This window comes from Tyto alba, unplaced genomic scaffold (genome assembly GCF_018691265.1).
Source record: "Tyto alba isolate M040663 unplaced genomic scaffold, T.alba_DEE_v4.0 Super-Scaffold_2, whole genome shotgun sequence".
Taxonomy (NCBI): domain Eukaryota; kingdom Metazoa; phylum Chordata; class Aves; order Strigiformes; family Tytonidae; genus Tyto; species Tyto alba.
In genome coordinates, this window is record NW_024881282.1 from 73,718,120 (window position 1) to 73,743,194 (window position 25,075).

General features: G+C 42.7%; 1 protein-coding gene across 2 annotated transcripts; it reads right to left on the minus strand.

Annotated features, from left to right (window-relative positions):
- Positions 1-11,918: 11,918 nt before the first annotated feature.
- On the minus strand, positions 11,919-24,194 carry TRMU (tRNA mitochondrial 2-thiouridylase). 2 transcript variants are annotated; one of them, XM_042793101.1, is made up of 11 exons: positions 24,092-24,194; positions 23,531-23,696; positions 21,225-21,331; positions 20,951-21,073; positions 18,946-19,118; positions 17,937-17,990; positions 17,323-17,389; positions 16,414-16,514; positions 15,210-15,354; positions 14,888-14,970; positions 11,919-13,671 (listed from the first exon to the last, which is right to left on the minus strand). In XM_042793101.1, the coding sequence occupies exons 1-11, from the start codon at positions 24,177-24,179 to the stop codon at positions 13,531-13,533; spliced, it is 1,248 nt and encodes a 415-aa protein (XP_042649035.1). In that variant the 5' UTR covers positions 24,180-24,194; the 3' UTR covers positions 11,919-13,530. The 2 variants fall into 2 exon arrangements, with proteins under 2 accessions (XP_042649035.1, XP_032852186.1); XM_032996295.2 differs by lacking the exon at positions 24,092-24,194 and adding an exon at positions 23,911-24,069.
- Between the last annotated feature and the right edge of the window lie 881 nt (positions 24,195-25,075).

Consider the following 25,075-nt stretch of genomic DNA (forward strand, 5'->3'; position numbering starts at 1 on the left):
TTTCTAAACATTAGGCAATAAACTGGAATGGTGTGAGGTAAGGGGAAGAGAGCCTGGTTACTGTCATGATTTAGGGGCAAAATCAAACACGGGTTCTTCAATTTGCAAACAGCTCAGCCAAAACCTGCCATTAAACAAACTGAAGTAATTAGCCCAAAGGGAGACTATTCTGAATTTTTCAGTGGAACACCAGTGCTTGAGTTTGTTCTCCAGTACTGGTTCACCTATGGAAAAGCAGAAATTTCAGGTTTTCCCCTAAGCAGGATAGTTACAGGACAGACCAGCCCGTGATCCTGTCTCCAGCAACAGCCAACAGCAGATGCTGAGGAAAAGAGGATTATCAGCCACACGTCACATGGCGAGGTGGTCCCAGGAGGGTCCACAGCCCCCAGCACGCTGCAGCTCAGGCCTCCCGAGCGGGAGAGGTTGCGCTTGTCTCCAGCAACCCATTTTTTCCTCCAATAACGTGTTTTAGACCCATGTAAACTTCTGGTACACAGTGGGTTGCCTGATTCAGTCACAAGCAGCAAGAAAAAGCTCTTAATTATCTTCAGCTTCATTCCTGTCCCCTGTGATGGACATCTTTGCTGCCTGCACCATGAGAGGCAGTGAGCAATCATTTCTTGGTCGCCTTTTACAGGTCAAAGAGAAAGACAAGCTCCGTTCTAGAGCACTTGTGTTGTCTCTTTCCACCTGAACAGCTTGGCTCTCTGTGACTGTTCTTTGCGCAGAAATACTGCTGTACCAATCATCAGCCTTCCTTCTTGCCCTTCCTTAACCCATTCTTAAGTCTAATGTAGCCTTTCTGGAGATGGCAGAGAGAGGGAGAGGAGACCAGAGCAGCCTACAAAATGCAAGCAGTACACCTACCAACAACCAAAAAAAAAGAAATAATAATAATAAAAAAAAAATAATATCCATTTCATTCCCTTTTTCTGTCCTAATCTTTACAATGGCATTTGCACTAAGCAAATTATAAGAAAAATGACTCTAGAGGAGATGGACCAGTGGCAGCATCGTGGCACAATAAGGCTGCAGTAACCTAAGCTACCACATAGCCCAGCTGGTCCAACAACTCAGGATCAAATATATTCTTGGGGATTTGTCTAATACAGTCTTAAAAATCCTAAGTGATGATTCCAGTACATCTGCCACTAGCCTATAATAACACTTCCTAGGATGATGAGTTAGTTTGTCCATATCCTTGTGTCATGCTCAGACATGCAGCTTGCTCAGCTGCAGAGGATGCTCCTGCCAAGATCTAGGACTTCAGCAAGGAGATCCCCAGTAGCCCTGGTGAGATGTTACCAGCACCCGCACCAAGGTCCCCTGCAGCGACAGTGCCAGTCTGGGTTGCATTTGGACCCCACAGCCTCTTCTGCAGCGTTTCTGCCTTGCCTTTACACTCCTGTTTGCACATATGCAGCTCGCTTTTCCTTCCTTTAAGTAGCAATTTGCACTGGACTCAGCTTCTATTTTAGTCTCTTGATTTTTGGATCCATTCTCCAATTTCTCATACTCATTTTGGATTTTAGTCCTGTCCGTGAGGGTGCCTGGAGTCCTTTGGCAGCCTCTGCAGCCTTTACAAGCCACCTTTTATTTCATCATTCAAACCACGAATAAAAATATCAAATAAAACTAAGCTTTAGCAAAACTTCCCTACTTGCCATGCAAGTTTTGTACCTACTTCATATTGATTAACATCACCCCTCACTGATTGTGTTCAGCATCTGAGAATACAGCGTGGGACAGTATCAAGACATGTACCATCTGCTGTGCTCCTTTATCCACCATGCCAGGGGCTGTATTAAAGAAGAAGATTAGATTAATCTGACTTGTGTGTTGCAAAGAAATCATGTTAATTCATTATTGTCTCCTAAATACTTAAAAGTATTTATAAGTGCCCCTAGGAGCTCCCTGGAGCTCTGTACTGGGCTGGTGTCTCCCCTGTTGTCTTGGTCAGACATCTGCTGCTGTCATTCCTCTGCTCAAAGACCACTGTGAACAGGGCATCCACTTCTCCACATTCAAAAATTTCATATTCTGAGCATATTTTCTTTGTTTGAAGGGAGGCCCAGATTAAAGTCTCTCGGAACCGGTGTTTCATGAAGGCAGACGTGGCTGCTGGGAGATCCCGGCGCCAGGTCAGGAGACACCGCAGAGGTGGAAGGGGCCGAGCTGCCCCTTTGAGACAGGGCTGTGCTTAAGTCGAGAGGTGCCCTGTCTCCCTGACATCTACCATGAACCCCGGGGCCATCCTCTGCCAAAATGTGGGACCATCTTCTGCCCAGCATGGCCTAAGGCTCCTGGAGCCCACGCTGACCTTCGCAGAGCCACTGTTTTACATCAGCTCCGTTCATTAAACAGAAATGAATTCAAAGCTCCAGTTTTCCAGGCGCTACCACTCTCTTTCGTTAAATTAGTTGCAGTGTATCCAGTTGGGTGGTTTCCAGTATCAGTTTCCCACTGGTTTGGCTTTCCCCCCACCCCCCGCAAATACAACAGCTTACAAAAACACAAATCTCTTGGGCTAAAATGTAAGAAAATTACTTGCTTTTGGTCATTTGACAGCAGCTCTTTGGAAGTCCATCTTGAATGATCTTGTTTGCATGTTAAGCCTGTATCACATTTTCCAAGTGAAGAACATAGGGTTGGGTCTGTGTTTTTGTTAGATATTCATATGCTCAAGAAAATAATGAACAAGTCAAGTTCTGTGCATGTATAAACAGGGCAACTAAAGTAGTTGGGTCCCTGTGTATGATGTTTTTAAATGCAGTGAAAATATTTATAAAGTACAGGTGACTCCAGCCCCACCTCTGCTGGGTGAGAAGCAGAGGAAGGAACGGGTTCCCCCCCAGGCCCCCGCAAGCAGATGCTTCCCAGCCAGCGTCCCCTCTGTGTGGACGTGACTGGGGGGGCAAGGGAAGACCTCTGATAAGCATCGGCGAGGAGAACCCACACCAACACTCACCCCTGCAGCCACACAGTCCCCCCCAGAGCCCACCGGCACAGCACAGCTCTGGCAGGAGTAAAAGGGAAAAAATGAAAAAAAAAAAAAAAAAAAAAAAAAAAAAAAAAAAAAAAAAAGAGAGAGAAAAATACAGCAGTGAGAGAAGCTCCACATGTGATGCACTGGATTATCCTTGGCCAGGCAGAGCATCGGCAAGAGGAGGCACTATAACATTTCATTAGTTATAAAAGCAGCTCCCAAAAGGCCAGTATGTTTTAAGAAGAGAGAGAATACCTGGTTTTAAAGGAAATATCCCTTTCACCTGGATTCACTCCACACGGTCCCTTCAGATTAGGAACATCCTGCTGAATCCAATACAAAACAGCAGCAGCTGTGGTTGGGAGCCAGCAAAGTCAACAAGTTTCCAGGTGAAGCAGTAAATCACATGTTGACTTTGAGAAAAATCAGTACATTTTATTACGTGTTTCAATTTTCTGGATAAAACAAATGAGAAAGCCTGGAATGGTTAAGTCCTTCACTTCCAGCTGCACAGGGAACAGATTTTGGGGATGGAAGGGGTTAGGGAAAGCCCTGCTGGTTTAGGGTTAGGTGTTAGGGTTTGTTCCTCTGGCACAAAATGGCCAAACTAGTGGGAGCAAGTGGGCGACCAGGAGGTATCAAGCTGCCACGCCACCAAAGCACGCCTGACACACGGCTGTTCTCCACCTGGTTGTCCAAGGGAAAACAGTTTCCTGGCTGATCTCACCTAGGTTATGCCAAGCACAAACCGAAAGCAGCCTGTGTATTTTCTTTCTTGCTCACTCGGGTGACACGCCAGCTTCCCGCATTGCCATCTGCCCCGTGCTGGCTTCCCTGCAGGCAGCGCCCCGCGGCAGCGCCGGTGCCATCGCAACCCAGGTGACCCCAAAGCGGTTTCTGTCGACGCCGGTTCCTCTCACTGGAGCAGACTGGCAGCAGAGCACTCCCATTTCTCACAGAGCACTTAGCTTGCCTCCGCGGGCAATGCAGACACCGGCCATGCACCCCTTGGCATCTCCCGTGAGCTCTGTCCGTGTTAAACCCACCTCTCTAACTGGAAAAGAGCCTTGGCTCCCCTGGGCTGGCTTTTCATGGCAGGTGCTCGGTACGGCAGCATTAGCTGCGGGGAAGTTATGGCTGATGCCCGTTGAAATTAAGGGATTAGATAGTTGTGGCAAGCAGCACATGAGCAGAGTTGCCTGCTCTGATTCCCAGGATCAACCTTTTGTGTTTAGAGAGTATTGACATGTTCCTTCTGATCCATCAGTGATGCCCAGCCTCTGGATTCATAAAGGAGGTAACTTGCAGGGGGCCACCTTAAAAGTCATCAGTCTCAAATCCTCTCCTCTCAGTAGCAAATTCTCCTGCTTTCTCTGTAACTCAAGCACTGCTGTTGTATTGCAGTGCAGAGGAGACACACCAGATGAGGACAGTCTCCGCTCCGTGAAATGGCCATGTGGCTTAAAAAAGGTTCAGCACCTGGCTACTAATCAGCTCACAGAGATTATTCTTGTGCTATCATCTCCTTCACCCTAAAAGTTAGGTGCAAAACTAGCTCAGGGTAAAAAATTTATACCATAAAACACCTTCATTAATATTTAAAACCAATGTAGGCTATTCTGATTCATTTCTATAGGTATGACAATAGCAATAAGTACTAAAATACTTTGAGTGATCTTCAATTTAAAAGCCACTACTGAAACCTTTCAGACTTGTAATAAATGGATTGTATCGTTTTACTACATATAGCAAGATTGCTAACAGATTTCCTCTGCCATGGAGCTGATTGGTGTGACACAACCTGTAGAGTCCTTCACATACTCCCAAAGAGGAGCAATAGATAAAAATGTATGAGTAGTAGAAAACCCCCACCTTAAGTATTTAGATTAAAATTAAAACGATCTTTAATCCAGCACCATTCTTAAATCCACCAGATGCCTCATATCTAGTTATCTCGTTTTTGTATACCGGTCCTTTTTATTTTTATAATCCATCCTTCTTTGATGTTTCTAACTTTATACAAATCCTCACCCAGCACAACGAAGCCATACCAGACCGGCTGAGTTTGCTTTGCCATCAGCAGGTGCTGCAGCAGGGCTGGGGACGCAGCCTTTGAGATGTCCAGATTGCCAGAGAGATCTGTGCCACTACTATTCCCCTTCTTAGATGCAAATTTCCCTGAAGTCCTTCAAATAAGAGAAGAAACGTCACATGGCTGGTTCCAACCCCTCAGTCTCTCCTCCTGCATTGCAGGATGATGTAGGTGAACCTCTCATCTCTCTGTTCTGTCCAAATTTCATTAAAAGCAGAAGAGAACTGGATGCACAGAGGAGTGAAACAGCTGGCTCCCCCAAAAAATCAATGTTACATCTTCATTCCTACCTAGGGGCTTTCTCAGAGCAAAAGAAGAAAAATAATTCATGATCTGTCCAAGAGTCCAACTTGAAGTTTGGCAGGACAACCGAGATGGCCCATCCACCAGCCAGAACTGCTGGGTAACAGCTACCACCCACACTGCTTGCAGAGTACATCCAGCTCATTGCAACCCCAGAGACACAAACCCAGGAGCCCTGCAGGAACACGAAGCTCCAGAGGAATTTCCATCATGAGCCTCCACGGCACTACTGGAGAAATCCAGGCCAGAGCAGTCAGGTCACTTCTCTCTTGATGAAACTTCTTGCTGGAAGTAGGTCTCCTGTTGCTTTTCCCCACAGGAGCTGATGTGCTGTAATTACAAGGCTGGCGTTTTCCTGGGACCATCCTCAAAAAATGCTGCTACTGAGTGGGAATAGTGCTGCTGAATTACCAAATTCCAGAGCAGGGCAGTCCCTTGGGAAAATTTAACTTCTCCAGATAGAGTCTGATTAAGGGGGATGTCTCCATGTATTTCGTTGTTTCTAGGACCTTAAAACTTTCAAAATGAGTTTAAAGCTCTTTTGTGTTGAAGAAACTGCTCTATATGCTGTAAAATTGTTTAGAATGAGGAGTCCATTAACTTTTTCCATTCTCAAGTTTCTCTAGCTGATGCTATATGTTTAGTAAAATGCAAGATACTTTAGAAAAGAAAAAAATCCTAGAGATTCAGCCAACCAAACGCAGAATTTACTGTTCATAAGACCCCCTCACACACCCAAGTAAGTGTAAGAATCCGGTGCTACTTCTCAACAGAAAATAAAAAAAAAAAAAATTCTCTTTTTTACCTCCAGCCATTCAAGAGCTAGATGAAGTTTAAGAGTGACTGTGAAAGTAAATGATGAGCACAGCGCAGGGAACGGAGGACAGGCAGGACCTGAACTCAAAATAAAAAGCATTTGGTGTTTGGGCTGTTGCCGGGGCTGTCGCTGGCCTGACACGTGCCATGATCGCTGCCCAGCCCTGATGGGAGTTAAGCTCTAAAAAGCTGCTGCTTCTCAGCTAGTTCATCAGTGTGCTGAAATGACAGTGCAGCTTTAGCCCTGCCTTGAGCAAAACCACCCAGCGACAATTCTTCCAACATATTAGCTCAGCAAAAAATCTAAAAAAAAAAAGGGAAAAACTTCATAATTATGGGTGCGTTAATTGTTCTTCCTATAGCCACCACCTCCCAGCGATGATCGTGCAGGGTTGGGAGGGATGAACGTGATGGCCTGGTGCCTCCTGGTGCTGAAGCTGCAAAAGGCACGCCGCTTCGCTGCATCATCGAAGCGTGCCACATCGGGGAGATTATTGCATTTATGACGGATAATTTCATTCTGTTTAATTCATTAAAGCATGTAAATACATATAATTGCAGAGGAAGTGTTTTTAAAATTCTAATCATAAATTGTGCATGGTTGCAAGTGTGTTCCCCATCAGTGGGACATCCTTTTCACCTACTGTCACTATTGTCTCCCAACTGTGCATACTACCATGACGTTCATAACACCCATGTTTTCCAGGCCAGAAGGCTAGCACCTATCCCTTTGTCCATTTTTCTCCCTGGTTCTTGCATAGAAAACAAATCTTTTTTGCTTGTTTACCTGTTTGGGTTTAGGGATCTGCAGCTCATTCTGCCATTCCTGGATGCAGCACCCAACACCTTCCCATGTAAAGACGGGACAGCAGAGACCCTCACCAGACCTTCCTTTGATGAAGTCTCCAGGCGGAAAGGGGTTTTTTTTGGCAAAGAGAGAATCAAAAATTCTAGTTTGGGAATAAAGGTGGAAGGAGAAGCTGTATCCTTAACTCTGAAATGGCATGATGCTGAAATCCAGGCCGCGGTGGCTGCGCTGTGAATCTTCACTCCGGTCCCATCCCATTACCTGCAGGGATGAGGCAGCACGGGTGCTTGCACACACTCACCTCCCAGCTCCTGAGCAGGGCTCAGCCTTGTCCATGGGGGCTGAATGGCAATATGTACCAACTTAAATGTTGCTTGCAAAAGCCCGTTCTTTTTTGCTTGTAAGTATGCTGAAAAGATAGATCTATTCTAAAAATGTCAAATAAAGGCTTCATTAAAAGAATGTGTCAGCTTTATTTCCCACGGTTTGCAGCTACAGAGAGAAAGCATGTGAACATTTAATTTTGAAGCAGCAGGATGAAAGGTTCTTTCAGTCCTACAAGCTGACACAAACACTAAGAGCCAAAGCTTTTGCTGCCAGACCATAAATACTGAGCTGCCACAGTGTGAGTGAAGCCCTTCACATTACCTGTGTGACATCTCACCTCTCCAAAGAAGCTATCCAGGTGAAAAAAGAATCAGAAGACAGCCCTGCTCTCCTTGCATGGGGGACATCCCTGTCCTCCAGCTCTGTGAGGCCAGACAGAGGTTGGAACAAAACCAGGAGAGCAATTAAAACAGGTTTCACACCAACACTTTTGGAATAAGGCTGCACTTGGAGTGCAATTTTTCAGCCATTATACACTCAGCAACACAAGTTTCAAACATATTCACAGGGAAAAACAGAAATTTCAATTCAGTCCCAGCCTTTAGCTGACATGAGCTGTGGTTTTCCAGTTACGTGATCCAATTCTTGTTATCATGTTCTATACTTTAGAAGGGAAAAGTCCTTTTTTTTAAGTTATTCACTTGAGTCTTTGAAACCAAATATTTCAAGACCTGAAAAGCTTAATGACAACTTGTAAGTGAAATCACCTGCTTGCAATTTGTTGCCCAAAGTGGGAGAAAAATGCCAAAAAAAAAAAGTGAAAAGCCAATGAATTTTAAAAAGCATGTCAATGCTAATCTTCCACAGTAGAGAAAAAAAGAAAATTCACCTGTCAGTCAGCCTGCTCTTACCCAGCTCAAGCCAAACCTTGCCCAAATTCCAGCCTTGGCAAAGACTGCATGAGAGAGACTCTGTCAGTGATGGTCCCTTGGTGGGAACACAGCTGCCCGACCCCAGGCACCGACCTCCACGCTCACCTCCCTCTTTTACTTCCATCTTTCCAAGCTACTACAGCTGTGCCACTACATGCTTTCACAACCCTTTTGTGATGATCTGGGCTGGGCTGGAAGCCTCGGGGCTTGCTGGAGCGTGGGATTCAGGCGGTGCTTCTCAGCACAACACTACCACACACCGGCCAGGCGGGTCTGGTGTTACTGAAACCACCATCCTCTTTGCAAGCAGAGTCAGAAATGGTGATGGTGCTGCTCACCTTGTATGTCACAGACAGATCCAGTGGTAGAAAGGTACCTCTATAGGCTGCTCTGCTAGACTCCCCTGAGAAGCTGTGTCCCTGCGCAGGACAGGATAAAATTCCCCTTGCCAGAGACCCTACGTACAAGAAGAGCAAGGATCTCACGCAAGAAGTCATTAGTTAAGACTCTTACCTGGGAGAAACACACAGGATGGAAACAGAAACATGCCACCCCCTCTGAACAGTAGAAACTATTTGGAAATGCTGTTTTAAACATGCAAGCTTCGTGTTGCTAGACGTGTGTAACCTGTTGTAAAACATCCCATGCAAGAAGCTATTTGCAATTTGAATTTCACAAATGCTTACTAATTCCTAGCTCCCAGTGGTATGGTGAGATTCACTGGGAACAGCAGCGATTGTTTTAGCATGTCAAAGGTCTTTGCTCACCATCATGGCAAGAGGCTGAGCTGCACTGAAGCTGAGAAGTAGCCTCCACCCTTCTCAGCCAATGAGTCTCTATTAATCAAACACTGTCCATACTCACCTCTTCCTCAGATGAGATTTCTTCAGTAGAACCATGAGGTTCAGCTCTGATGATAAAACCAAAGTCCCTGAGCCTCAAAAGTGAATTGAGGCCACTGCTGGACAGATTTCCACCAAAGAGCAGCATCTTAGCTGATGAATTTTCTGCATTAGTGATCCCGCATTGCTGTTGTATTAAATTTTAAGGATGCTTAAAGGAGAAGGAAGCAGAGCATTTGTTAAAAAGCCTCTATCCTACACAGGCTGTAGCAGACATTCCTTGTTCTCCATGCCAGCTATGCTACAAGCAGCATCGGCTAAACTTTCCTCCTATGAGGCACTGGCTCAGTGGCTCTCAGAAAACCTGGGACCTCACTGTCAAAACTCCTAACTTCGCCACAATGATGTTAAAAGCGCTTACGACTTCTGCACCAACTGTGCCTTAGCCAAGTGAGCACCCTGAGTCACCTGGGCTCAGGATGTCAGTACCAGCAATCTGACAGCAAAGTCTTCCCAAGGATAATGGGAGAACTTGTCCTCAGAATGAGATTTATAAAAACCTGATGGAGATAAAAGAAAGGAAAAAAAAAGTCCTTTTCTCTTCAAAGGTTAAGAGAATGCATTCAGGCCCCAGGGAAACACATCCCCCTTCTTGGATGAGCCATCCCCTGGAGTTAGGCGCTTTCTCAATGTGCTGGTAGCCAGCAACACTTTACCCAGGCAGTAAAACAGAGCTGAAGCCACCCAGCAGCTCCACCCATCACTGAAGTAATGCTCACACCCAAAAAACCTCAAGTAACTACTAGGCCTACAAGGCAGGACGAACATTTTCTTGGAAAAAGATAGCAAATTTGTCAAAATTATTGTGGGATTTTTTTTTTGTTGTTCTGAAAGTATTTGCAAAGACTATTCGGATTTATCAAGTAGTTTTTTGCCTAGAAAACTTTTTTGGAGCAGGTTCAAAAGACTGTCTTAAGAGCAAGTGAGTTTGAAACTGGGACAATAGGAAAGAGTTGCATGGATCTTGGTTCCTTCAGCCTGAGCTCCAAGCAGAGTTTGGTACCTCAGTGTCCCCAGGCTGATGTGATTTCCATGGGTTTGGGTCCAGAAGCAGTTATTTTGGGGCAACTTACCTTGTGGACACTTCAGTAAGTCCAGAGATCACAGGTGGCTATACAATAGCTAAATTTTGAAGGTTTAGAGCCGAAAGAATGTATACATCTAAATCCTTGGAGGCACACAGGAAAGTAAACACTTCCTGGTAGAAATATGAAAGTAAAAAGGGGGCAAGGACTCATTATACAAGAGAAATGTTAATGGTTGGAAACTACTAGTGTCAAACTGAGCCTTAAACTAAACAAAATTACCAGCTGGAGTATCTGGTTCTGCAGTCATTTACCAACTCTAAAGATCTTTCATTTCCAGGTGGCGGAAACCACAACAGTATCCACTCAGCAACTCTAGACTTTAAAACCCAGTAACTCATTCTTTTGAATGAGGAAACGTTAACAGTGACCAACTCAGACCAAGCTCCTCAGGGAGGGTGCAGCCCCCCAAGCCCAGCAGAGCTAGGCTCCTCGCCGGCAGGAGCTGGGCACTGCTGCAGGGTCTGTGTCACCCAGAGCTGTGCCAGGAGGCCAGCAGTCTGGGCCACATCAGAGGTGACAAGGGAGAGATTAACTGGATCTTCCCCAAAACCTTGCAGCCTCGAGCCCAAACCCACCTCTGTACTGAAGGAGGGCCAGGCACGATGACAGGACGCTCCCTGCCACAGGCGACAGAAGCTCCAGTGGCTGACCCCCCCTGGTGTCTAAGGAGGTTTGCTGCTTGGAGCCAGGATGTCCCGGGGAGAACCAGTAGCGGACTGGGCTGGCAAGCTAAGGCAGCAGGGTGATCCAGGCAGGAGAACAAAAAAACAACAAAACACGCAGGAGGGGCCTCGCTAGATGCCCCCTTGAGTGTCCGTTCGCTGGCACAAGGAACATGGGGAACACACGAGAGGACTTAGAATTATGTGTGCAGTTGCAGGGGATGATGTCACTGTGATCACAAAAACATGGCGGAACAGTGCAAAGCGCTGCTGTGCCGGGGTACAGGCTCCCCAGGGAAGACAGGGCAGGCCCGGGAGTCATCCGGGATGCGAGGGAGCAGCAGGACAGGATGGAGCTCTGGCTGGGGGTGGACAAGCCAGCCGAGTGCGTGCGAGTTAGGATTAGAGGGGCAACCTTTATAGATGGCATCGCTGCGGGTGTCTGCTGCAACCCATGTGACCAGGAAGACAACTGGAAGAAGCCTCACGTTTGCAGGCCCCGCTCATCACAGAGGACTTAAACCACGCTGGTATCTGCTAGAGGGACAACACAGAAAGGCACAATCAGTCCAGTTCTCTGGAGCACTGGTAACTTCCTGACACAGATATGGAGACGATGAGGGAGGACTGGAGCATGTCACACAAGAAGCAGCTGAGAGAGCAGGGGCTGTTCGGCCTTGAGAAGGTTCAGGGGGGATCTTATCAATGCAGGTTGTGAGGCCTCCCTCCATTCTTGGAGATATTAAAAATCTAACACAGCCCCAAGCAACCTGCTCCAGTTGTCCCTGCTTTGAGCAGTGGAGGTGGACCAGATGATCTCCAGAGGTCAACCTCTGCAATTCTGTGAATTTTAAAAGAAAGTGAAGTTTGAAGACACAGAAATGGCTGTGTCCTTTTACATGTCCTCACAGTTGAACCCACCTCTTCCAGTACAGTATCAAATAACAAACGTACCTGAGAGTGCTGAGAGATAAGCTAATAATAAAAACCACACTAGTATAGCACAAAACATTTCTGAAGATTTTAATTGAGGCATTTACCGGAAAACTCAGATGAGGACAACGTGAAGCATTACCTCCTTAGTAATTATTTCCACATTTTGCAAAGACAAAAGTTTCAGGAAAGATAAAGAAAACATTAGGAAAAAACACATAAAAGTCATGACCAAGACCTGTAACACAACTAACCTAACACAAATCAGGAGTTGACATGAAGCATGAGGAGTCTTTACAATTAACCTGCATATGGATAGACACTCTGAAGACACTTCTAAACTGAACTGAATTCGGCACCAGTGAAAAAGGATGGCTTTTTTCCCCCTCTCAAGCAGTTCTACTGTAATGTCAAATAAATACGTAAGATCTTAACAGTCCAGCTTTTTCCATAGGGTTCCCTGAGCTGTGTGTTTAACTTTGCCAGGCTAGCAGGTAGACACTGAAGAGTGTCTTCTCCTTTTACTTCCACACACTGAAGAAGAGAGACTACTTTTACTTCCCTTGCCAGAAGAAATAAAAGCAATTATTAGAAGATACTCAAAACAACAGAAAAGGATGTACATGTAATCCAAGCCTGCAGATCTCCTGAATAGATCTATTCATGGCACTGCTTTCCTACTACCCAAATTGGATGCAAATCTCAAAATTCTACACCCAGCTGGGAACTCCTGCTCCTGTACAGCTGGACTTTAAGGACAATTACTTTCGACTACCAAGTTAAAAGACAGGAATTCATTTCTGTTCACTCGCTGTAATAAAGTTTTACTAGAAGCTTAGGATGTCCTCAGTATGCACCCAATCCTTACAAAAGTAGATAATCTGGACAGGGGTATTCAGCTCTTCCTAATACCACTCCATTTTGACACATGGCAAGATTCAATTATTTGTATTGTTAACTACATAAGGAAATGCATATGAATTTGCATTTTTTCTGAAGCATAACAATGCATTCCCTTCTCCAGGAAACAAACCAAACAGCCTCTGTCCTCAGCAGTTAACACAAAATTAGTCAGTTGTGTGAAAAAAACTAACCATCAAGACTGTTTTTAAGCCCCTAAGATTTGTAATTCTGAATTATGTAGACACCTGAAACCGCTACTTATTACAGTTTAAAATTCCAAGCATTTCTTATAAAACTATATAAAATGAAGAATAAATCTGTCGCTTAGAGTTCATTCAAAATGCTGAACTTAAGTATCATTCATTCCTTTTCCAGAGCTCAAAGCACAAACACTCCTTCACTGTAAAATAACTTATGTGCTTTAGCTAGGGACAGGTATCTTCAAGTAATGGAAAAGAAGTATTTCATTTATGCATAAAAGATAGAACTATGATTTCAGACATGATATTTATATTAAAATTCTTGTCACTACTATTACAGAACAACTTTAAGACATCCCTTGATATGTATTAACATAAATATCACCATCCAGCCCAGTAAAATTGTACCAAACTGGCTTTAGTTTTAAACCTGTTCAGTGCTAACAGTCAAGAGCTGGGACTCAATGGTCAACTGACCTTTAAAACATAACAGATTAACAAAAAACGTTTATTATTATTTTTATTGTTCTCAGGCAGCAAATTCTCCAAAGTCCTTCAATAAACAAACCGGTATGTTATGTTGCTGGTTCTATTTTGTCTTCCTTCTTTGGACCCTCCTCTTGTTTTTTACCCTGTTGCATGGTATACACCGATGGGCCCAACCGTAGGATCTTCCCACTGCCCAAGCACTCGTCACCCTTGTAGAACACGGCAAACTAGGAGATAAACACAGGCAGAGTCTTTTCAGCAGCTGCAAATAGCATGGTGAGCAACTGCAGGCTGTTGTGAGGAAACTGCTGGAAAGTGAGTGCATTCATTTATATTTGTTCTGACTAAATTCTTAACAACAAAAAAAAAAAAATGCAAAGGATTTGTTGGGCTCACGTGAACGTAAATATAAACACATTGGTGGAAATTCCATCATGAACTTCTACAAGATTATCTCAAAACTCTTTGGTTACTGAGGTGGAATGGATTGTGCTGGAAAGCTTCCCTTCCCAAAGGGCGTGACATAAATAACATCATCTGCATCTTCACTGGACCTTCCCCAGACAACTGTGCCCTGGCTACAGTGGCACCTCTCACAATAGGAAGGGGACCAAGGCCTACTGAAGCAGACCATCTGGAAGGAAGCAACTGGGGCTCCCTGACGTATTTGGTGGGTTCTCACAGGCAAGGAGCAGCACAGGCCTCCTGGCCCGGTCTCATGACCTTGCAGTAAAGAGCCTGGTTACAGGCTCAGCAGCTCCTGACAGTCAGAGGCTTCTCCTGCCCATCATCACCTCTGGCTGGAGTCTTCTCAGCTCACTTCTCTTAAGTGCACCCCCCTCTCATTTACAAACAGTTCTCAGACATTTTCCCTCCCAGTGTGTCCCATGGGTCCCCACATTTTGGGGAGGGAGAGGGAGTGTAGAACATATGCTGGGAGAAGGCATGCAGAAAATGTTTGAGAACCACTGGTTTAGAATGTGATGGGAGTATCTTTATATTAACAGCATTAAAATGCATCATTACACAGTACCTTAGTTCTCAGTACTGTCCCAGGACAACGGATTTCACTGGACACGGATCCTCACTAAACAAATTTGAACACTAAAACCATATTAAGCAGCCAATTATTAAACTAATGCCTTTTAAAATCTATTTATTGAAGACAACAACAGATTGCATTTCTGCATACACAACTGATTACCAGAGATGTCTCTATGTACTTCTAAAACTTGTAAGCCAGTTTCTCAGATATATGGATAACAGACCATTTAAAACTAGAAACTATCTCCTTCAAAATAGTTGATGAATAGTCAAAATACAGATAACTACTCTCACATGCAAATAAATTAACTATTTCATTCCACATAATAAAACCACTATTTTATTAGCCAGATAAGCCAAAACACAAAAAAGGAAAGAAAATAACTTCTAATAACTTACCTGCCCAGGTGTGATAGCTCTTGCTGGCTTCACTAGCGTCACCCACACACTCCCGTCTTGGTTTAGAGTCAGCACACAAGGCACTAGATCAGTAAAATGGCCAAACACCTGCCAGTTAATCCTTATGTTCATATTAAAAAAGAAAATCCTTCATCACTAGGTTAAACAGTAAATCACAATACTACTACACAGAATTGTTTTATAAAGACATAACAGAAATGCAAGCAAAAACATTTCAACTATTTCTGCAAAACTACACTGAACACACTAACACAGTTTCACAAACTGAGTAAAACAAAAAAACAAAAGAAGGTTTGATTACCCAGTGCCATCTGGTGCCGAAACCTGAAATGACATTCCATCATTTTATCTCTAACGAGCTCTGCAGGAGGTTCCTCTGATATCCAGTGCACTCGGTTTGTCCGCAGTAGGTCTCTGTACAGAGCAGGGTGATCTGTTGATGGTGCCTTAAAATACATTTATTTAATGCTAATGTTTTTTTTTCCAGAGAGTGTATAACTTGTAAAGCATGAAATACAGAAGAAGCATCAAGCCATATCAAAATGAAGGCACGATGAGTAAAAAAGCAAGCATTTATTAGCACTTAAATCAGCTAAAACAAGCTTGAATTATTATTGAATTTTATCAGTAGGCTAAAACAAGCTTGAATTATTTCTCAGTCTTCTACATCTCAGAGTCATGTCACTTCTTGTATTCTTTTTCCTCCAATCATATTTCTGCGTTGTTGAGGTAGGATAAGGAGGGCAGTAAGTAAACATGAATTCAGCCTGAACAAGATACTACCTCCCTCTTCTCCAATTTCTCAACTCAACACCTTCCCAACAAAGGCACTGCACACACAGCCTTACTGTAAGGCTTAAAAAAAATAAAATAGTTTCGTAGTGGTCCTGCCTGTTTCCTCTCAACTCTCATTTGATTATGATTTTTTCCCCCCAGGCACATCAACAAGTAGCAGAACACCTCGTTATTCTTATTTGATACTAATGTGATTATAACAACTGCATGAACAGCAAGAAACATTAACAATGCTAGCAAGCTGCAGAACTCCCAGTCATCTCACATGATTAATCATTAAGACACAAATTATTTGCAGTATTATATATAATCTGTCTGTTTTCAAAATGATAAAAATGTATTACTGGCTACTACTTCTTTTACTAGAAAAATAAAGTAGTAAACCAAGTGAATACATATTTTATATACTGTGTCATAATAACTACAATAAAAAGCTCATGTTTTAGCATTGAAAATGAGAGCTCAGTAGATCGGCTGATTCTTTTCAGTATTTGCCCTTTGGAAATGTTCTATGCCAAAATCTAAAACAATTTTCTACAGAAGGCAGTTCGTACAAGATGTTTCAAATTGGCTGATGCTGCACTAGTTGGTTCTTGTTTCCTCCAAGAGGAAAGCCAAGAATTCTGCCCAGGTTATAATCACATTCCATACAGCAGGAATCACAAAATGCTTGCATTAGTCATTTGTAATACCAGTGTTAATTAACTCACCACAAAGACATCTCCAGTGCTGACATCTTTGTCTACAACAAACCAAGCATCCTTCAGGCCTGCTATTCTAGCCCTCTGGCCTATTGTGTAGAGGAACCAACCTAAGGAAATACAAAAATGTAATGCTGCTAGCAACTTCTACTCTTTAACTTTCAGAAAAATATGTTAAAATAATTTCCCCAAAACTTTACCACTAAAGAAAGAATAAGAAACAAAGTTGTCTTAGAGAGGTGTGCCAAGGACAAACTAAACTAACATCTACTTGAAAGTTTTTATCTGTACCTGAGGCACGCAATTTCAAACTAATCTGTTTCAACTGTGGTATTCTTAGGGTTTATAAAAGACAACCATTTCTTTGTTTCAGCTTCAATTTGTGGTTTTGCTACCGCTCAGTCTTACCAGTTTCCTTTACTTTTATGTACTAGTAGAACATCCTACTTCCATAAATTACTTGGGAGAGGAACTCAGTTCTGGCAGTTAGAACTACAAAGATTAGAGGAAGGACATGCAGAAGGAAAGGAAAAGGAAAGCTGCCCATGTTTGGTGATATCCTACTGTGCATCACTGAGGTGCATGGTATATTTTTTTCTGCAAAGTTTAGGTACTAAAGAATCTGGAACCGAAGCACAGACTTAACTGAATGAACTAAAAGAACAATGGTCTCTTGGTATTAAATTAACAACCATTTAGTTATCAACAGAGTAACCCTAATAATTATAATTTACTTTCTTGCAACATGGAACAAATAATCAAGAATCAGTTGTAGTTCAAGGCTGTACTATTGTATAAAGCAAGTCTTCCACGATTATTAAGAGTTGATTGGGAATTTCACAAAATTTGTCCCTCCAAATACAAGGGGTATTGTTCCATTTAGATAAAAGCTGTTATTAAGGTGTGTTAGCCAATTACCTTTGTGTGTTCCCATCACCTTCTTATCTTCAATGGAAACAAAGTTACCTGGTTGAGGTTCTAAATACTACCCAAAAGGAAGAGATTGTTTAAGTTACAAGATGGCCCCCCAAAAAACTCACAGTGTATTTCAGGTTCTGTCACTACATTCACTTAAAGCTGGAAAATAACTTTTTAAGAAGCGAACTCCGCCCAAGCAGCCTACTCCCTCTTCCCTGATGCTGCTTTAGAGAGGAAAGCAGGAAGGGCAGTCCCTCTCAGCAGCAATTCTGGGCTTCACTTCCCCCATCCTCACTTATGCCAGGGGCCAGCAGGACTCAGCCATGTGCCCCTCTCACACCCCAAACACTTGTCAGAGCCTGGCAGGCACAGGAGCGCAAGTTCATGCACTCCTTTTGCTACAGAAAGCGACTGACTGTTCACTGGTGGAGGGGCAAGATACTTCCTGCAGGCTGTTGGTGTTAGCTTCTGAGTAGGCTTGGGACTGCAAGGGGAGATGGGACATTGCTACTTGTACGGGCCACAAACTGTTTGAGGTTTTTCTGCAGTGTTCTAAATTACTACTGAAAACCAGAACAGAACATAAATATTGTCACAGATTTAATGTTGCTCACCTCAAGAAGGAAATTTTCAAAGTTTCTTTCACCAATGAAACAGACTCCCATACTCTGAAAACGAAATGTGGTATTGAATCCGTAAAAGCAAAGAAAAACATTTGAAATAATGACCATTAATAATCTTTCCAAGATGGATTTTCCCCCTCACTGTATCCCAAACTATGATAGACATCTCAGTAAACAAAACCACAACATCTGCTCCAACATAAGTAAACTAATTCTATACAATATCAAGAGCTGTAAGCACAGAAGAGGAGAAGTAACAGGAAATAGAACACGTTCAATAAATACATACATTAACCTTGATGACTATATTGTGTGTATGTTAAAAACAGAAGTCTTTTTCAGATTCAAGTACAAAAGTAACACAGATTATACAGTAATGGTATATCTCTTGAAAAAAACTTTCAAAAACTATTAGGGTTTCCTTTTCCTTCCAGTTACTGCCTACATTCTACAGACACCCACTTACAGTGGACGAATAAACATTAAAAGCAATCAAGACAGCAGCAATACAACTGCTGCCTGCATTACAATTTTTTTTTTAGGATCAACTCATGAAGTGTTAGTTTTCAGAGAAACAGAACTATTTTTTTAAAAGAGTAACTGTGGAAAAACACTATGATCCAATTTCTATAAAGACACATTGAAAAATAATTATATTGAGGAAGCCTTTAAAAGCTATGGAAAATAAAGACCAAAGGCTTCTCACCTGCTGTGATAGAGAATGATTTCCTTAAGGCTCACATCATCCTAACACATCCACATTCACCTTAGTTCTTCTGAGGTGTAACAGTAGACAAATTATCTGCAGGCTAAAATACACAACTAACCACAAGCTCATAAAAGTACTTTTAATCAAGTGAACAGCTATAAAACTGCTTCCCAACCTATTCTATTACGGTGCTCTGAAACAGATGAGTTGTCACAGATTAAAGCTCAAAAATTTCTAGAAAGTCTATTTTAGAAAGAAATAAAAATCAAAAAAGTTTAAGTGTTACCATGCCTCTTTTTTCTTTAGCACATGATGAAGGCCATGTTCCGCTGCTATCTTCTTTACAAAACTTTTTGTTAAATCCCCCAAAGGGAAAATGGTTTTTCTCAAAGCATCTTGAGAGATCTGACTTAGAAAGAAGGTCTGGTCCTTAAAGAGGTCAGCCCCTTGAAGAAGTTTCACAGCTGCAAGTGCAGAACACATAAGGCATCTCAACATAACCCCCTTTAATAGCTCAACTTCCCTTAGTGTTTAACGGTCAATATTGTAGTTTTATAATTTCCAAATACATGTTAAAGACAGTACTTTCCAGGTTTTTCAAAATCTAATTGAAAATATTTGTGTATTTTCTTGCCAACAAAAAGATCTACAAAGATTCTGATTTTGTACAGTGCAGAATCTTACGAAGTCTTACATTGCCTCATCTGTTACAATACTGCCTGTGTCACTGGCAGTAACCTCAACAATATGAAAAACAAAAACAAATTTCCTATTTCATGTAAAAGAATGAAGATTCAAATATCTTAGAATACACTGTTCTTCAAAAAGACATTCAGTTTTGCCCTGAAATCATACTGCTATAAATCAATGATTTGAACAGAACAATCAGCAGAGTTATTCCCAATGCTCAGAGGGGAGTGTGACATAAAATAGTTTTTCAGTCACATTCTGTCCACTTTAGGAGTTCTGCTGTTGTACAAACTCCACTTACGTGTTTCTTGACTCAAACGAACACTAACTACAGACCAATAGTTCAGTTACAACTAATAATATATAATTGTGGTAGCGGGGCAAGAAGCCTGTTTAGAACATCACAAAATACTACAGCCATGAATCACAGTCTGTCACAAGTACAGACCACTGGTCCCACTGGGGCCATTTCAACTTTCCAGGAATAAAATTAAATCAAAGAAACAACTAAACCCCTTCGAAGTCCAGAACAAACAAATGAAGGCAGGGAAGTTGTAACACAAAAACATCACCATAGCAGCCCTGCATAGTGGTAGGTAGTTTGCAGATTTCTTTCCCTTTGGGTATAGCAAGCTTCTCATTATACATCAAACCTTCACCTGAATTACTTTTACTGCATTATGGCCCACTGCAGAGCTATTTGGGAAATCTCTAGATTGCCATCCAAGCTGTGATAGTGCCATGCAGAGACATACCCAAACCAGCACTCATCAAGCTGGCTTTGGTGCTGATAACAAGAGCACCACCGTGGTGCTGAGATCAACCTCTGATTATGTACAGTCACAGGCAGACTATTAAAGTGGAGAGCAAAATCTGCACTGCTGCTACTAGTACCTTTGCTGACCTGAGAATTGTAGCCTTAAAAATGCCTGTGCCTGCTGCACTTGCACTTTTCAGTTGCAGTATAGGCAGAACTTTGATCTACCTGGGAAAACCAGGCTTCTACAGAACAGTAAAATAAAGCAGAATAGTTGAGTTACTGAATGAGAACCTGATTTTTCCAGTAAAATAATATACAGTCCAATTACTGTAAAGGGTTTGTTATTAATTTTAATGTTTCAAAGCCTTAATTCTAAACTTCCACTTAAGCATATCCCCATGATGAGTTTTATCTATACTATATACTGAATAGCTAAATACATTCCCTAAAATAGAAGAAACATTAAAATAGAAAATTTTACGTCAGTCATGGAATACTTGATTAAAGATTTCTTGAAATACTTCACCAGGGTATAGAAGACAGGCCTGTCTCCTTAATCCACATTACAGCCCCTCCAGAACATCGATTACTACTGAAATGCTTATACTTACCTCTCTACCTGGATTAGAACTCTTAAAATAGAAAACGTAATATATTTGACCAGTCAGGGTAATTTTCAGTAATGTAAATCCCCTGTTTTGCATAATCAATCTTCTATAAAGGCTGGGGTTTAAATGGTAATGATCACATGTAAGGCAACAAACTTCCTTGATTCTGTGACACCAAATATAGTTTAAATTTCTCCTTCATACCTTGGATGAAATATGAAATGAAGAAACCACTTACGATTTCTAACTTCAAAACGGTTTCTGAAAAGCCTTTGTGGTCTTTTAATATGTTTCTGTTGAAATACTTCCTCATCCTCTAGTGAGGTCCTAGCATAATGCCCCGTAGCAATTGCATCTGCTCCTATCACGGAAAAAAAAAAAAGACAAAACACAAAGGCACATACTTGAACTCTTGTTTTTGAACTCATGTTTTTCCCCACCTTTTCAAGAGTTTGTATCCTTTAAGTATTTACATGGCACACTCTGTACTGACACACTTGAAAATGCCTTACCAAGGTTATCCATAGCATAATGAAGAAAGTAGTTGAATTTGATGTGCTTGTTACACACAATATCAGGATTAGGAGTCCTTCCCAATTCATACTCTTTTAAGAGGTCACTGTAAAATAAAGATTCAAATGTATATCAACATTATTAACACGGCATAATACTATCTGAAACTGAACGATCTGCTTAAACATGAGAACTTGAGACCCTGTCATACCCATTAGATTTTGACCTGTAAAAAACAATACTTGGAAGATTTTCTCCAAAGCGCATTGAGGACACGGTCAAATGATCACTCACAATCTTGTAACCCTGTTTTATTAAATACTCCCTCAGAGGACACATGGCTGCCCACTGTGCACATCCTATTCATTTCTTTACAACAAGCCTGTTTAATTTTTCAAAATGACAGTGCAGTGGAGTATACACCAGGAATTGCTGCGTCTCAGCTGAATGGACAATAATTTAACATGCAATAATGCCACCATAAGCAGTCACGGGGCTTAATTTCATACAGTGTTTTTTTCCATTTTTTTTTTTTTTTCCCTTCAAGGAATTCTAGTAGTTTGAAGTCATGTTATAGTTTTACACTGCCATGTAATTAAAGTGCTTAGCATTAGTTGCTTGAAAACATCAAAATAACAAGTAATGAAATTAAACCAGCACACAGCAATGCACTGAGATATCAAAAGGCCTGATCATTGCATTATTCTGCTTGTCCTCAGTAGTCACTGAAGACATAAGACTGGATTTAAAAGAACACTAGCAACCCTAGTATTTGGTTTTACTTTTCACCATCTGAAACAGTCAATTGTTTCTTCCTTACCATGTTTTACATTGCATTCATAAATAGAAAGTAAAGCAACATACCTTTTTACTTTGTCTAACTCCTTATTAACAGTTCTGAATTCAACAATTCATATTAATAATTAAATCACCTGGGTCTACCCAGAGCTGCCTCCCTCTTGCTGGCTCAGCACTGTACTCTTACAATAACGCAGTACTTCTTTGGAAATACAGCAAGAGTACACTGGAAGCTTTATAAAAGACTCAACATTAAGCCACCAGTTCAGAAATTCAAATAAAGTACAGAACCAGACAAAAGGCAATGAAGAATGCCTACTGAATCTCTCTCTGATGTAAAGATCTGAAACAGGCTTTTCACAAACCATGGGAAAGACAAGACCTGTAACAGTTCTCTTGATAAAACCTGGGTTTTGATGAATAACCCTTTAAAGAGAGATCCAGAGTAGGAGTGGTCAATGATGACAGTGAACAAAAAAGGATTCTGAAACAAACCAAGACACTTGCAACAGATTGTTCAGGAACACTGTACTAATAAATGATGAGAAGCACAAGAAAAGCTGATCTATGATCTTTCATTCACTATTATTTACAGACACCTCATACCCCTCAACAGTTTTGATAACATATATTCATTCTCTCGCACCGGGAAGGAAAAATGAACTTTCCCAGAACAGGGCTGTTTTCTTCATTGACTATACAAAAGTTTAGTTCTCAACTTGACGTCATTTTAGCATGAAGCAGGAGTAGCATGACTAGGCTATTCCTCAGTTTCTTCTAAGATAAGGTAACAGCAGCACTACTTAAAGGGCAATGATGAAGATCAGGGAGCAACGTTTATGTACTTACGTTGAGCACATAAATGATAAATTATGTTGTTATATCAATACTTCCCTTCTTCTCCTGCCTCCCAAGAAAAACTCTCATGTAGAACTACAATAGTCTATATTGTAGTTCATGCAGAACTATATATAACTTTATTCCCTTAAAGTGGAACAAATTCACAGAAAATCTGAACACCCTCTTTAGAGAACAGTTTCAAATTTGTTACAGGTTTAAAGAAGGAAGGCTAGTTCACGATCACTTTGTGGTAAGCTAGATTCAGTATACAATAATGTATAATGCACTACATAAATTACACACAGAGACAATACTAGCACCCTATTAAACATTTTTTTCTCAAGACACAATAAGGTTGGGACAGTATGTGTGAATCAAAAGAAATGAGCCACAACAAAGCAACTGCCACACACTCATAAGTAGGGAGAAGTCTCACATTAATTTCAAAAATAACAAACATATTAAAGCCAACATATACATGCTGGTATTAAATATGAACGAGAAAAAATAATTCCTCTGATATTTAACAGGCTTCAGTACTTTCTCTTAGCACTGATAATACTGCAATAAATTGCTGTTGCCCGTTACCTGTCCATCCTTACTTTTAACAATAACACTGTACTACGCTAATACACTAAAAGACCATCTATTTTAAAGGTGTTTCTACCTGAATACTTCATTCCAGTACTCTTTCACATAGGAAACCTGGTGAAAAGGAATATCGAGCTTCTGACAAACCCGGTAAGCATCTTCACAATCTCTGTCGATGGAGCAAGTTCCTTGTTCATCCAGAGGGTCCCAGTTCTTCATAAAGACCCCTGTCACCTGGTAGCCTATGAAATGAAGGTAAGAAGGACTTATGAAGTTAAATTCCTACAGCCCGGTCCCAAAACCTGTGGGGTTTTTGAGACTTGCTTGAGTAACGGCATCCTTCAGAAGATGCGAGTAGTCCTGTGCCGAGCACACATCCTGCTAAGCATCACAGTGCAGTATGACTTTTTTTTTTTTTTTTTTTTTTTTTTTCTATAGCTAAGAGCTAGCACAAACCCGAGCTCTCTTGGCAGCCCAACACGGTATTTCCTCCCACCCGCTCCTTCAGCGCTGACTTTTGCCGCCCCCGAGGCGCGGCTGTTCCACCCGCGGAGGCCCGGCCGGGCAGGAGGGCCGAGGTGACGCGCGGCGGTGCCCGGGCCCCTCCGCCCTCACCCACCCGCACCGCCCCACGCACCCCGGCGGCGCAGCAGCAGGGCGGCCACGGCGCTGTCCACCCCCCCGGAGACGGCGCAGGCCACGCTGCGCCCGCCCGCCGCCAGCATGGCCGCCGCTGCCGCCCGCCCCGCCCCGCCCCGCCCCGCCCTTCCGCCGCCCGGGGGAATCTCGCGTCCCCGCGGGCGGGTTCCGGCGCCGGGCGGCGGACGCCGCTTCTTCGTAAGGCGGCACAGTTAGCGGGAGCGCTCGACTTCGCTCGCTGATGAAGGCTTGTACCCGGGAGAAGTCTCGGCCTTTCCCCGGCCCCTTCACCGCTGACTTCGGTGCCACGCAGCCGGCCCGCTCCTCTCCCCGCGAGGCAGCGGGGCCCGGCCGCAGCAGGGGAGGGGAGACAGTACATCGTTAAACCACACCGCGTCCTGGGAAAATCAGAAAAGCCTTCTGGCCCCTAGCCCGCCCCACTTCAGGCCAACCCCAACCTTCAAACACCTACTCCAAACAAGGGCCCTCCTTGTTTGTCCCTGCAAACCAAACTGAATTAGACAAAGACCCAGAAGAAAACAGCACAGCCTCCTCTGGATTGCTTCATGGTCATTTCCACTTCATAAACCGAAAGTTACTCCACCCGGCTCCAGCTGCCACCAGAGCAGCACACCCCCCCCAGCTCTGTGCCTGGGCTGACATCCTGCACTAACCCTGCTTCAAGTGTCTCTGGCTGTTTGAGCAACTGACTTGTGCCCTGAAGGTTGGAACGTGGCTCTTGGTTGAAGACAGATCAAGCTCTCAACTCTGTGTCTGAAGCCCAATGTATAGTTAAGCTAGCTGATAGAGGTAGTGAATCCCAGAAGTATGAAGCTGGCCAGGCACCAGATTTCAGACCACAAATTTTGGTGTTTCAACTGGCAGAAGCCTCCTGTGTGTTTATAAAGTTGGCACGGTCATGCTCAAAACTAGGATTTAGGGTTAAGTAGTGCTTTTAACTGCATAGCACTGTCTCAAAGTT